At 44.6% G+C, this 13,341-nt stretch overlaps 1 protein-coding gene across 1 annotated transcript; it reads left to right on the top strand.

Moving 5' to 3' along the window:
* Window positions 1-777: 777 nt before the first annotated feature.
* LOC311121375 (tripartite motif-containing protein 16-like) lies at window positions 778-12,094 on the top strand (the record flags this gene model as incomplete). Its single annotated transcript, XM_084195876.1, has 6 exons — window positions 778-1,359; window positions 1,431-1,526; window positions 9,322-9,555; window positions 9,657-9,816; window positions 9,942-10,001; window positions 10,238-12,094. 6 exons carry the CDS (start codon window positions 778-780, stop codon window positions 10,744-10,746), a joined length of 1,641 nt encoding a protein of 546 aa, XP_084052002.1. The 3' UTR covers window positions 10,747-12,094.
* Window positions 12,095-13,341: the final 1,247 nt, after the last annotated feature.

The following is a 13,341-nucleotide window of genomic DNA, read 5'->3' as shown; positions in this document are numbered from 1 at the left end:
CTCTGGATAAGCTAAATGACTAAAATGTAAATGTATATGTGAAAATGAACCTACCAAATTAACTGTAAAGCACACTGGGTATTATTATTGGCCTTGTTTAGGGGCGGAGCTCTTTAGAATAATACTCAGCATGCTTTGCAATTATTCATTTTTACATCGACATTTACATTTTAGTCATTTAGCAGACGCATTTATCCAGGGTGACTTTTAATTAGTGCCTTCATCTTAAGACAGCTTGGTGAGACAACAAAATATTACAATCATATCAAGTACATTTTCCCTCAACAAAGTATTTATCAACATGTTTACATATACATGTATATTTAGTTAATTTAACAGACGTTCTTATCACACCATAGTGCTATCAGACTTCTGATACCATTGCAGGGTGAAAGGGGGGCCACAACATGTGAACCTCTATGATAAATTGTGTAGAAAAGTATTTAGTATTTATTTGGAAAATAAAAAATACAAAATGTATTAGAGTGTAGTTCAGCCCAGTGTAATTCTAATGACAAAATATTCAGAAGTAATTAAAATACGTATTTCAAATACATGTAACATAAATACTAACCATCTCTGCCTACTACCCAACACTCTGTCACGCTTCCTCATCAAATAAACCACATCCCCTCTACATACAGAGTACACAGTCAAGAGGAAGCCACTTCCTGTCCTCTGGTGTAGAGTTCCATGAAACAGAAAGTCATCTTTGACACTGAACAGAAAGTAATCTTTGACACTGCCATTGCTTAACCTACGGGAGAGAGCACCAAAATGGCAGAGAATCAGGAACTGTTCTCTTGCTCCATCTGTCTGGATCTACTGAAGGATCCGGTGACTACTGCCTGTGGACACAGCTACTGTATGGGCTGTATTAAAGAAAGCTGGGATCAGGATGATCTGAAAGGGGTCCACACCTGTCCACAGTGCAGACAGACCTTTACCCCAAGGCCTGTTCTGAACAGGAGCACTGTGTTGGCTGAAGTGGTGGAGAAACTGAAGAAGACAGGACTCCAGGCTGCTCCCCCTCCTGCTCTGTGCTATGCTGGACCTGGAGATGTGGCGTGTGATGTCTGCACTGGGACCAGAAAGCAGAAAGCCCTCATGTCCTGTCTGGTGTGTCTGGCCTCTTACTGTGAGACTCACCTCCAATCTCACTATGAATCTCCTGCTTTCAAGAAGCACAAGCTGGTCAAAGCCACCGCACAACTACAGGAGAAGATCTGCTCTCATCATGACAAACTGCTGGAGGTTTACTGTCGTACCGATCAGCAGTGTATCTGTTATCAGTGTGTGATGGATGAACATAAAGGCCATGATACAGTGTCAGCTGCAGCAGAGAGGACTGAGAAACAGGTAAGACCAGAACTACTTGTTGGTTACTGTCTGATAAAAAAAATAATTAAAGATAGAGTGATTCTCCACAGAGGCAGCTGGGGATGAGTCAGCAGAAAGTCCAGCAGAGATTCCAGGAGAGAGAGAAGGAGCTGAAGGAGCTCAAACAGGCTGTAAAGTCTCTCAAGGTGAGTATTGTTGACCAGAGGAGACACACCATTTCACTTCTCTACTCCAGTCAGCGAGAGAGAGAGGGGGGGGGGGGGGGAGGGGCCCCTCTCCAATCCCACTGACCTCACTGTTGGGTACATGCTGTCTGGACTCTTTTCAGAGAATAGACTGCTTAATGTAACCGACGGGATATGAACCAGGTCTACCGCGGTAGAAAGCAACAGCTTGACCGTTACACAAAGAGGACATTCCCTATTGGGCTGAGGGCTGACACTGATTTTGAAATCGCTGGCGGGGCTACTTCATCACATAACCATGAGTAACCATGACTGACTCATGTCCCCTATACATTAACATGGAGCCCTCTCTCTCTCTCTCTCTCTCTCTCTCTCTCTCAATTCAATCAATTCAAAGGGCTTCATTGGCATGGGAAACAAAGCAAGTTAAATAGACAATAAACAATCAGAAATGAACAGTAAACATTACACTCACATAAGATTCAAAGGAATAGAGACTTTCAAATGTTATAATTCAAGTGCAAACAGAGTGAGCCATTCGCCAGACTGAGTTCTGGAGGTGAAATGGAAATGAATGAGGGAGAGTTAAGTGAGGTAGAAGGTGTGGTGAAGAGCTCAGAACCAGAGCCTGGCATCAATGGACATGATAAAGAAGAATCTGGTGCAGTAGGAGATACATTGTAGGAGAACGTGGATCCATACCTTTTGGCAGATCCATTTGTGGTTTCAGGGTGGGTGGGAAAGCAGTTGGGTGCAGTTGAATCAGTGAAGGTAACCTGTAGTGGACTTGTGATATTTGTTGGTGTTTCTTCTGACCAGAGGGAGTGGGCGATCCGTGTCACGCAACTTGGGTCAAAATCTGTTTCTTGCTTTGCTCTTAGGAACAGGGCACCATTGAAAGGAGTGATTTCTGGGGTAATGTTAAGTGTGGAGGTGGAGAAATTCAAGTTGAAGATTCCTGGTGTTTGTGATGCCCGCCGTTTGGTGGGACGCATCCAGTCCTTTTGAGTTTTGAGTCTTTACCCGACAAAGTCAAAGGCCAAAGAGTGATATATGATTCAGTAAAGTTAGCTTCTTAGCATTCATAGCAATGGTTATCGACTGTACCGCAGAAATGGAACGTAAATCACAGAAAATAGATGTTGTTGTGGCAGCTGCAGCGAAGTATTTGGGCATACAAGATTAGACTTCAGAAGAGTTACAGGGTGTGTTGAGTGGTGGTGTCCCGTCCTCCCAGGCCGTTGGCATGGTGCAGGAGCAGATAGGGTCAAAGTAGTGGAATTGGGTAGTGGGTATTTAATGAGTGTAGGGTTAGTTGGAAGGGTGTTTTTCTGTATCATTATAATTTCCCCTTTTCCCATTTTGTATCACAAAGTATAATGGATTTATATTATAGTCCAGTTGGAGGCGGTAATGCAACATATTGGATGCCAACCGCTGTTAAACTCCAAAGAAGAAGAAACTTTATATTATGGCAATGTACAGTGTTGTAACGATGTCTCTGCCTCTCTCATTCCATCACTTTTGCGGTAGTTGGTTGTGTGGGTCTCTGGTTATGAATAGGGTGCTGACAGACAATTGTTGATAGATATTTATAGAGCTCTGATCAGGACGACAATTGATTATGAGTGTATAGTTTATGGAACAGCGGCATGGACAGAATCCAGTATATAGCTTTAAGGATATCTATTGGTGCATTTAAATCAACATCTGTATGTACAGTGGGGGAAAAAAGTATTTAGTCAGCCACCAATTGTGCAAGTTCTCCCACTTAAAAAGATGAGAGAGGCCTGTAATTTTCATCATAGGTACACGTCAACTATGACAGACAAATTGAGGGAAAACAATCCTGAAAATCACATTGTAGGATTTTTTATGAATTTATTTGCAAATTATGGTGGAAAATAAGTATTTGGTCACCGACAAACAAGCAAGATTTCTGGCTCTCACAGACCTGTAACTTCTTCTTTAAGAGGCTCCTATGTCCTCCACTCGTTTCCTGTATTAATGGCACCTGTTTGAACTTGTTATCAGTATAAAAGACACATGTCCACAACCTCAAACAGTCACACTCCAAACTCCACTATGGCCAAGACCAATGAGCTGCCAAAGGACACCAGAAACAAAATTGTAGACCTGCACCAGGCTGGGAAGAAATCAACTGTGGGAGCAATTATTAGGAAATGGAAGACATACAAGACCACTGATAATCTCCCTCGATCTGGGGCTCCACGCAAGATCTCACCCCGTGGGGTCAAAATGATCACAAGAACGCTGAGCAAAAATCCCAGAACCACACGGGGGGACCTAGTGAATGACCTGCAGAGAGCTGGGACCAAAGTAACAAAGCCTACCATCAGTAACACACTACGCCGCCAGGGACTCAAATCCTGCAGTGCGAGACGTGTCCCCCTGCTTAAGCCAGTACATGTCCAGGCCCGTCTGAAGTTTGCTAGAGTGCATTTGGATGATCCAGAAGAGGATTGGGAGAATGTCATATGGTCAGATGAAACCAAAATTTAACTTTTTGGTAAAAACTCAACTCGTCGTGTTTGGAGGACAAAGAATGCTGAGTTGCATCCAAAGAACAATGTGATTTTCTGGATTTTTTTTCTAATTTTGTCTGTCATAGTTGACTTGTACCTATGATGAAAATTACAGGCCTCTCTTATCTTTTTAAGTGGGAGAACATGCACAATTGGTGGCTGACTAAATACTTTTTTCCCCCACTGTAGTTGTCCTCCTGTGGGTGGAGGACGTACAACCTGTTAGAATTATAGTATACTCAGATTCTCTGTCTGTATTGAATTGTTTATCATCAGGTAAATCTAATAGGAGTGACTTGCTATTGGAGGTATTCATGTTATTTTGGAGAATTGAGAGAATGGGTGTAGTAGTGAGATTCTGCTGGGTCCCAGCACATTCGGGTGTGGAAGGGAATGAAATTGTAGGCCAGTTAGCTAAAAGAGCTTTGAAACTAGATATATACAAGATTTGAAGGTCAGATTAGGAAGGAAGAGGTGGTGTTTACTAGATTGCGCTTAGGACATTGTACATTGATCTCGTCATTACATCTGGTTGGCAAGCATGGGAAGGGTTTGTGTCTGGGGGGTACGGTCGATGAAACGGTGGAGCATGTGTTGTTATATTGTTGTAAGTATGTTGAAGAGAGGGAAAGATTGAAGTTTAGGGTCATTGAGGTTGGACGGGGTTGGGGGGGGTTGGAAGGGATTTAGGGGATGGGGGAGGGTCTATTAGAAGTTAGTAGGGATCTTCTTTATTTTCTCAGAAGTACTGAGTTAAGTAGGAGGATTTAGAAATGTTGGAAACCGTGATTGACCACACACTCCAGCACAGTAGGTGGCGGCATGCACCTTTAATGTTGGTTTGTGGAACGCCATTTTATCATAGAAGAAGAAGTTGGTTGTGTGAGAGATTTGTGGTTCGTGAGGAGGGCTACTATTCTTTTTTCTTTTGGTTCTTGCGTATTTTCTGAATTTATTTTCTGATGGTGGAGGGTTTGTTTATTGGTTTCCACTGTTTATCGTTTAGAGTTGAGGGGGGAGTAGGGGTAGTTTGTTAGGGCGGCGTGATGGCCTCAACCGAGTGGAGAAGAAACGCTGTCGCTTCGGGTGCGTTCCGGAGAAAGGTGTGGAGGAAGTTTTGCTCATGGTCGGCGAACAGGTTGGAGCGGAACATCTGCACTCTAAATCCAAAATGAACAAGGCGGTGGTTGTGTTTATGAAAAAGGTTTGTCTTGTTGTGAGTGGGTTTTTTTGTGAGGGGTGTGTTGGTGCAGATGTCGCCTCTTTCGACAAGAGTTGTGGTGGCTAATCTGCCTCCGTTTATTGCTTCCGAACAGACCGCAAGTAGTTGGTTAGTTTTGGTAAATTTGCAAGTGGTTTTCGTGTGTTCTCGGATGGGTGCCAAGCGGAATCCGTTAAACATGTCTGTTTTCATAGACAAGTGTTTGTTTCTTAACAAACTTCAAGGTTACACAGGGGATGGGTGGAACACAGGGTTTGCTAGCACAGATAGTTTTTGGTGTTTCTAGTGTGGGGATCATCAGTTATAGGCTACAAGCAGCAATATGATTGATAGGTAGGACAGGTATTGAACCCAAATAATCCCTACTCAGATGCGCTAACCTCAATCCTAGTAAACATGCATTATAAAAACCTTCTATATAAAATTATCTCATATTGGGAGTAAATAGCCTCTGAATAGAAAATAAAAAACACTGCATCTTCCAGCCCACCAATAAATTACATAATGCAACCGTCGCGGTTAGCATATTTACCTCAACATGCCCCTCGCTTGCGTGAGAAGGCTGAGTGCTCGATGCTGGTTGATGAATTTGACAATTAATGTACTAGGAAAATAAGTTTTTGTCGACCAGAGGTGACTGAATTAATGTTCAGGCATATTGATAATCATTATAGTAATGAAGTATAATTTCAAAACATGACCATAAAAACAGGTAATAATAAACATGAATCAACATTATATTACTTCACAGTAATGTGTTAAATGCTTTTTCAGTCCTTCCTCTTGCGTTAGCAGTGTGGAAAGGGACAGTAAAAAGCTCAGGCAGGAGGAGTTTTCCTGTGAGGTGGAGTGGTGGTGTATCCAGGGAGAGAACTAAACTAATCTTCTGAAATGTCATTCATGGTCTTATGCTGCCATCTATTGGAATTATTAAGCTACTGCAGTAGTACTGAATAAAGTGTTTTTCCTTACTAAAGTAGTGATGACTCAGAATTGCAAAAAAAATGGCAGGGGTACCAGGAGGGAGGAGAGTAAATGTTTTACATTTTAGTCATTTAGCAGATGCTCTTATCCAGAGCGACTTAAAGTTATTGAGTGCATACATTTTCATACTGTCCCCCCATGGAAAACGAACCCACAACCCTGGCGTTGCAAGCGCCATGCTCTACCAACTGAGCTACACGGTAGTAGTGCATGGCCAAGTGGTGGTGCGCAGGCCGTGGAGAAAGCGGTGGTGTGGAGGGTTGCAGCTGGGCTACATGAGCTGAGGCAGGTTTCTGTAGTAACAGAGACTCCGGTGGGCGAAGGCTTGGTGGGCTCATCCCAGGAAATATTGCCTGTCATTGGGGAAGAGGCTCTGATCAGGGGGGAAGTGCAGGGGGGCAGAGACTGGGGAGGAGGAGGAAGAGGGGGGAGGTGAGTCTGCGGGAGCGGAGGACCAGGCGTCTCGTTTTCAGACGGCTCATTGGGTCCTTAGCTGTCAGCCAGTCAGGCTGAGTGCCCAGTATATACGGTGAGAGAACTTTCTAGGTTCCTGATGGAGACTAAAGGGGAAAAGAAGATTCTGCTGGAGTCTTATTTGATTGATCCTGGAAGGTTTGTAAGGTCAGTACAACACGTGATGAAGAATGAGGGGTTTAGTGTCCTCTCACCCAGGAAGCGGTATAGGCTGAGAAAATGGGTCATGGGTTCTTAAGGGCATGTCTTCAGAATCTGCTTAAATTGATGTTTTTTCTGGCATGGCGGCTTTATGGGCTTCTCTACTGGTTTCTGATTGTGGTGATTTCCCTCCCACCTCTTATGGAGATTTCACGGTTAGACTTCCTTAACATGAACGGCAGCAGAGACTGGGGGAATAAGTCAAACAAAAACATTAAAATGTCAAAAGAGGTGTGTAAGGGTAGGTTGTTATGTGGTTAGCGCCAAAATCAATTTCCTTGTCTTTGCTTTCCAAAATGTGTCTGCACCTAGTACAGGGCTCAGTTCTCTGTTTCAACAGGGCCCAGGCAGGTATCCTATTGGAAATTCCATGTAAAGCTCTTCCAAGATGCCACTTTTTGCTCAAACTTCCAAGGCTTTTGGGAGAGGTGGGGACAGCAGAAGGGGGAGTTTGAGTCTCACAGTCAGTGGTGGGACGTAGGGAAAGCCCAGATTCAGGTTTTCAGTCAGCAGTATACATATTTTTCCTCTTCAGAGGCCAGGAGAGTACTGGGGGAGCTTGAGCGGTTCATAAGTGAGGTGGAGGCTGAGCTGGTGGGGCAAGGTAGGGTGGGGCTACAAGATAATCTATCTGAACTACGCAGGGACCTAGTGGCTTTCATTTCAGAGAAAGCAAAAGGATCACTTGTAAGAGCTAGTTTTTCCATGTTGAGGGAGATGGATGCTCCCAGCTCTTTTGGGTTGGAGAAACAGAGTGGGGAAACCAAGAAAATCCATTGTTTACGTTGGTCTGATGGGCGTGTAACTTCTGTTGTGGGGAGATGAGGGAGCCTGATGGGTGGGTAACTTCTGTTGTTGGGGAGATGAGGGAGCCTGATGGGTGGGTAACTTCTGTTGTGGGGAGATGAGGGAGCCTGATGGGTGGGTAACTTCTCTTGTGGGGAGATGAGGGAGCCTGATGGGTGGGTAACTTCTGTTGTGGGGAGATGAGGGAGCCTGATGGGTGGGTAACTTCTGTTGTGGGGAGATGAGGGAGCCTGATGGGTGGGTAACTTCTGTTGTGGGGGAGATGAGGGAGCCTGATGGGTGGCTAACTTCTGTTGTGGGGAGATGAGGGAGCCTGATGGGTGGGTAACTTCTGTTGTGGGGAGATGAGGGAGCCTGATTGGTGGGTAACTTCTGTTGTGGGGAGATGAGGGAGCCTGATGGGTGGGTAACTTCTGTTGTGGGGAGATGAGGGAACCTGATGGGTGGGTAAGGAGGGACAGGGCTCCTCCGCAGCTTCCAGGGGGGTTGCAGTGGGGCTGTGAGTGGCTCAAGATGCTTGGGGTGTATCTGGGCTCGGAGGGGTGGGGTTCGGAAGAAATGGGAAGGAGTGTCACAAGCGGTGGTGTCGAGGCTGACGAAGTGGAGGTGGTTCATCTCCCAAGGCATCCTCTCTATGGCTTAAATTGGCCATTCTCAACGCCCCCGGTGGTCTGCTTGTGGACCTGCAGCGCAAGTTAGTGAATTTTTTCTGGTCAGGGTGGCAGCGTTCTGACTCAGCAGCACAGAGGCTACTGTACCGTACGGAGGTGGGCTGGAGGGAACCAGCATGTGCTCTGTTGAGGATGGCTGGTGGATTGGGGCTGGATCAGCAGATCTTCATCATGCGGCAGGAGAGACTCAATACAGCAGTGGTCTCAGATTTCTATGCTGCAGTACTGAGGGCTGGAGCAGCCTGAGGAGGGGCCACCACCGTTTCCACCACTGCAAGTGACAGCAGAGACTGGGGACTGGCAGGAGAGTCCAGAGGACTTACTGACTTTTAACACTCTGAGCTTAGTGGGAGTGAAGGGGCATCAGTGGCAGGTGGTTGTGGGGGCTGAGAGCATGGCCGGGTATAGGTGGAGGGGCTCTATAAGCTCCCAGTGCTGGAAAGGTCAGGGGTCGTCCAGTGGAGGGTATTACATGGAGCCCTGGACACCAATAGCTGGTTGGCTCGGGTTGACCTGGGAGTTGGGGAGGGGTGTCCGTTTTCTGCAATGACAGACTGTTCATCATGTTTTTTCTGTGTTGCCAGGGTAATGCCATTACTGTTGACGCCTTAGGGTTGAGTTTGAGTTGTACAAAATGATCAACAGTGTGGAGATGTTTCAGGAGGTATGGGGGCTCAGGGGGGCTGTCTGTACGGCTGGAGAGGAGGGGTTGGATGGACGGTTGGAATGTGCTGCTGGTTGGTGTATTGTACTGTGGTGTTGGGTACTGGATAATGTGATTGTGTGGAGGTTGTGGTGTCACGCAATGTGTTTTTAGGGGTGGGGGTGTTAGTGTAATGAGGATGGCTCATTAAAGTAAGACAAGTCAGTCTCTCTCTCTCTCTTAACAGCGCTCTGCACAGGCAGCAGTGAAGGACAGTGATAAGATCTTTACCGAGCTGATCCGCTCCATTGAGAGAAGGCGCTCTGAGGTGAAGGAGCTGATCAGAGCCCAAGAGAAGGCTCAAGTGAGTCAAGCTGAAGGACTCCTGGAGCAACTGGAGCAGGAGATAGCTGAGCTGAGGAAGAGAAGCACTGAGCTGGAGCAGCTCTCACACACAGAGGATCACATCCATTTCCTCCAGGTAACTCAACTGCCTTGATACAAAAAATGTGATATGAAACTAAAACTCAATGTGAAACTCTCAATCATTTGGTTCTGTTCTCTCTCTCTCTCTCCCCCCAGAGTTATCAGTCACTCTCCGGTACCAGTGTATCTTCAGACTTACCCAGCATCGTTGTCCGTCCTCTTCAGTACTTTGGAGATGTGAGTAAGACTGTGTCTGAACTGAGAAAGAAACTAGAAGACATCCTTAAAGGAGAATGGACCAAGATCTCCACTACAGGTGTGTTGAAAATAATAAGAACATCAACTTTAGACCATTGAAAGTTCCCTACTAGTCATATTCATGTGGAATATGGTATGATGATAACATCCCCTCTCTCTGTGAATGTGTTTGTGTGTCTGTAGTGAATATAGTGGAGGTTGTACTGCCTCCAGAGCCCAAGACCAGAGAACAGTTCTTACAATGTGAGTCTCTTTATTCTGAAGTAACTAACAGTATCTTTTTACTGACACTCCTAACAATCCCTCTAGAAATATATAGCAATAGTAGATCTAATCAAAGACTGGGTATCTATCTGACTCCTCATATTTCTCTGATTTGATCTCTGCTGTGCTCTAATCAAAGACAGGGTAGATACAGTATCTGACTTCACTTATTGTTCTAACTCCCCTCATTGGTCTCTGCTCTGCTCTTCTCCCAGATTCCTGTCAGCTCACACTGGACCCAAACACAGCATGCACACGCCTCTCTCTGTCTGAAGGGAACAGAAAGGTGACCTATACAGGCCAAGAACAACCATATCCTGTTCATCCAGACAGATTCACAAACCACTACCAGGTTCTGTGTAGAGAGGGTCTGTCTGGATGCTGTTACTGGGAGGTGGAGTGGAGTGGGTTGTGTGTTACAGCAGTCTCATATAAAGACATCAGCAGAACAGGGACAGATGGTGGATTTGGACTCAATGACAAGTCCTGGAGTTTACACTACTATAGTGGTGGTTATTGGTTCAGACACAATAATGTTAGGACTAAAATATCAGGCCCTCAGTCCTCCAGAGTAGGAGTGTACCTGGATCACAAGGCAGGTACTCTGTCCTTCTACAGTGTCTCTGACACAATGACCCTCCTCCACAGAGTCCAGACCACATTCACTCAGCCCCTCTATCCTGGGGTTTCTCTCAATGGTACTGCTGAGCTGGTTAAACTGTAGTAGGGTCCACATAGATACTAGTCATGCTGGTGTAGTCTATAGCTGAGCTGGTTAAACTGTAGTAGGGTCCACATAGATACTAGTCATGCTGGTGTAGTCTATAGCTGAGCTGGTTAAACTGTAGTAGGGTCCACATAGATACTAGTCATGCTGGTGTAGTCTATAGCTGAGCTGGTTAAACTGTAGTAGGGTCCACATAGATACTAGTCATGCTGGTGTAGTCTATAGTTGAGCTGGTTAAACTGTAGTAGGGTCCACATAGATACTAGTCATGCTGGTGTAGTCTATAGCTGAGCTGGTTAAACTGTAGTAGGGTCCACATAGATACTAGTCATGCTGGTGTAGTCTATAGCTGAGCTGGTTAAACTGTAGTAGGGTCCACATAGATACTAGTCATGCTGGTGTAGTCTATAGCTGAGGTGGTTAAACTGTAGTAGGGTCCACATAGATACTAGTCATGCTGGTGTAGTCTATAGCTGAGCTGGTTAAACTGTAGTAGGGTCCACATAGATACTAGTCATGCTGGTGTAGTCTATAGCTGAGCTGGTTAAACTGTAGTAGGGTCCACATAGATACTAGTCATGCTGGTGTAGTCTATAGCTGAGCTGGTTAAACTGTAGTAGGGTCCACATAGATACTAGTCATGCTGGTGTAGTCTATAGCTGAGCTGGTTAAACTGTAGTAGGGTCCACATAGATACTAGTCATGCTGGTGGTGATGGTCCCCAGATGTGATGATTCATTCTGCTCTGTTTTTATGTACAATGATTTGATTGATTTGATCTTCAGAAGATGTTATGAATTACAATTCAATGCATTCATATTATTTGTAAGTGCAATGTTTTAATCTTATACATTTACATTAATCATGATGTATGCTGTTAATGTATGTTGGTTGTCATTCAGAACCGTTGAAATGTTTTCTCAATTGGTTCTCTGTCTCAATGTAATTTTCCTCAGTATCATGGAACAGGTAGTGTTACTTACTTGCTAATTGAACTATATGGGCCGGTTTCCCGGACACAGATGAAGCCTAGTCCTAGACTAAAAAGCATGTTCAATGGATATGTCCGGGACACCGGCCCTAAATTTGGCATCTTTTATTTTCCCGTACTGCTCAGTCAAGCAACATTAAACCTGTCCAGCAGGTGGTGAAATTAACCAAACAATAAAAACATCAGCTATCTTGACTTGCCACTCAGTATATCATTAATGTTCAGAATTGTACTTTAATATCATTGGAGATTGATGGTCTTTTTAATCCACTATCTAGAGTCAGGAACAGATGAAGTTAGGTCTGCTACTGTTCAGTTATTAAATATGATTCATGGTGATGGGAAATAAAAAATCCATCTAGTAGTAGTTTTCCTTTGCTATTTATTCCAAGGTGTGTCTTTAACTTGTAAATGGATTGTGTTGAAGCTGGCATGTGGTGTGGATGATAGAATAGAGTGAATAGAGGAGAGAAGAGAGGAGGAGAGGAGAACATAATATAGAAGACAGATAAGATAGAGAGACAATTCATACCCAGGGGAGTTACTGACTCTGGCCCAAATTACATTTACATTTACATTTAAGTCATTTAGCAGACGCTCTTATCCAGAGCGACTTACAAATGACACCCTGTTCCCTACGTAGTGCACTAGGCTACTTCTGATCAGATCTAAAGTAGTGCACTACATAGGGAATAGGGTGGAGATTTGCTCACTGTCATTAGAATGAAGATTTCCATACAGGAGTTACTGTCTCTGTCCCAAATCTCTCCCTGTTCCCTACGTAGTGCACTAGGCTTCTTCTGACCAGATCTAAAGTAGTCTTCTAGATTTTACGTTTTCTCCCTGTCGTTAGAAAATGACAATATGGTAATGACTTTAGTGGTTTCCTCCCCCTTTGTTTTTATTGGTTGTGTGTTATGTGTGTTGTTGTGTTAGGTTTTCCCCCTGTGTTCCTAATGGAAAATCCATTAACAATGAATCACAAACAAATTATATTCCAGTTGTGTTTAGACAACTTCATGGCTGACATCCCCCAGTTCTGTTAAGACCCATTGAACTGGGTCACATTCTAAATGGTCACTTGTATTGATAGTCCATACTGGGCCTAACTGGGGTTAACCATACTGGAGGGTTTCTTTCTGCACACATATTCCCTCATCTCCAGAACTTTACCTGATGTCCTCTCTCTCTCTCTCTCTCTCTCTCTCTCTCTCTCTCTCTCTCTCTCTCTCTCTCTCTCTCTCTCTCTCTCTCTCTCTCTCTCTCTGTCTCTCTGTCTCTCTGTCTCTCTGTCTCTCTGCCTCTCTGTCTCTGTCTCTGTCTCTGTCTCTGTCTCTGTCTCTCTCTCTCTCTCTCCCATCAAACCGTATAGAAAGCAGCCAACCTCAATATGGTTCCATTCCTGTAGTTATCAGGACACATGAGGTGTGGAACTATTATCTCCTTTCTAAGTGTGAACTTGTCCACTTCCCTTCATGGATTTAAAAGGAAATGACTGGTATATGTAAACTCCCTCTACCCCATGCCAACACCAATCCAATGCTGTACAATTAATTCCATAGCTTAACAACATACATCACTCACACACACACTCACACAGA

Source organism: Coregonus lavaretus, assembly GCF_964263955.1.
Source record: "Coregonus lavaretus genome assembly, contig: HAP1_SCAFFOLD_933, whole genome shotgun sequence".
Lineage (NCBI taxonomy): Eukaryota > Metazoa > Chordata > Actinopteri > Salmoniformes > Salmonidae > Coregonus > Coregonus lavaretus.
Note: the sequence above shows the minus strand (reverse complement) of the source record. Positions and strands in the feature narration are given on the sequence as shown.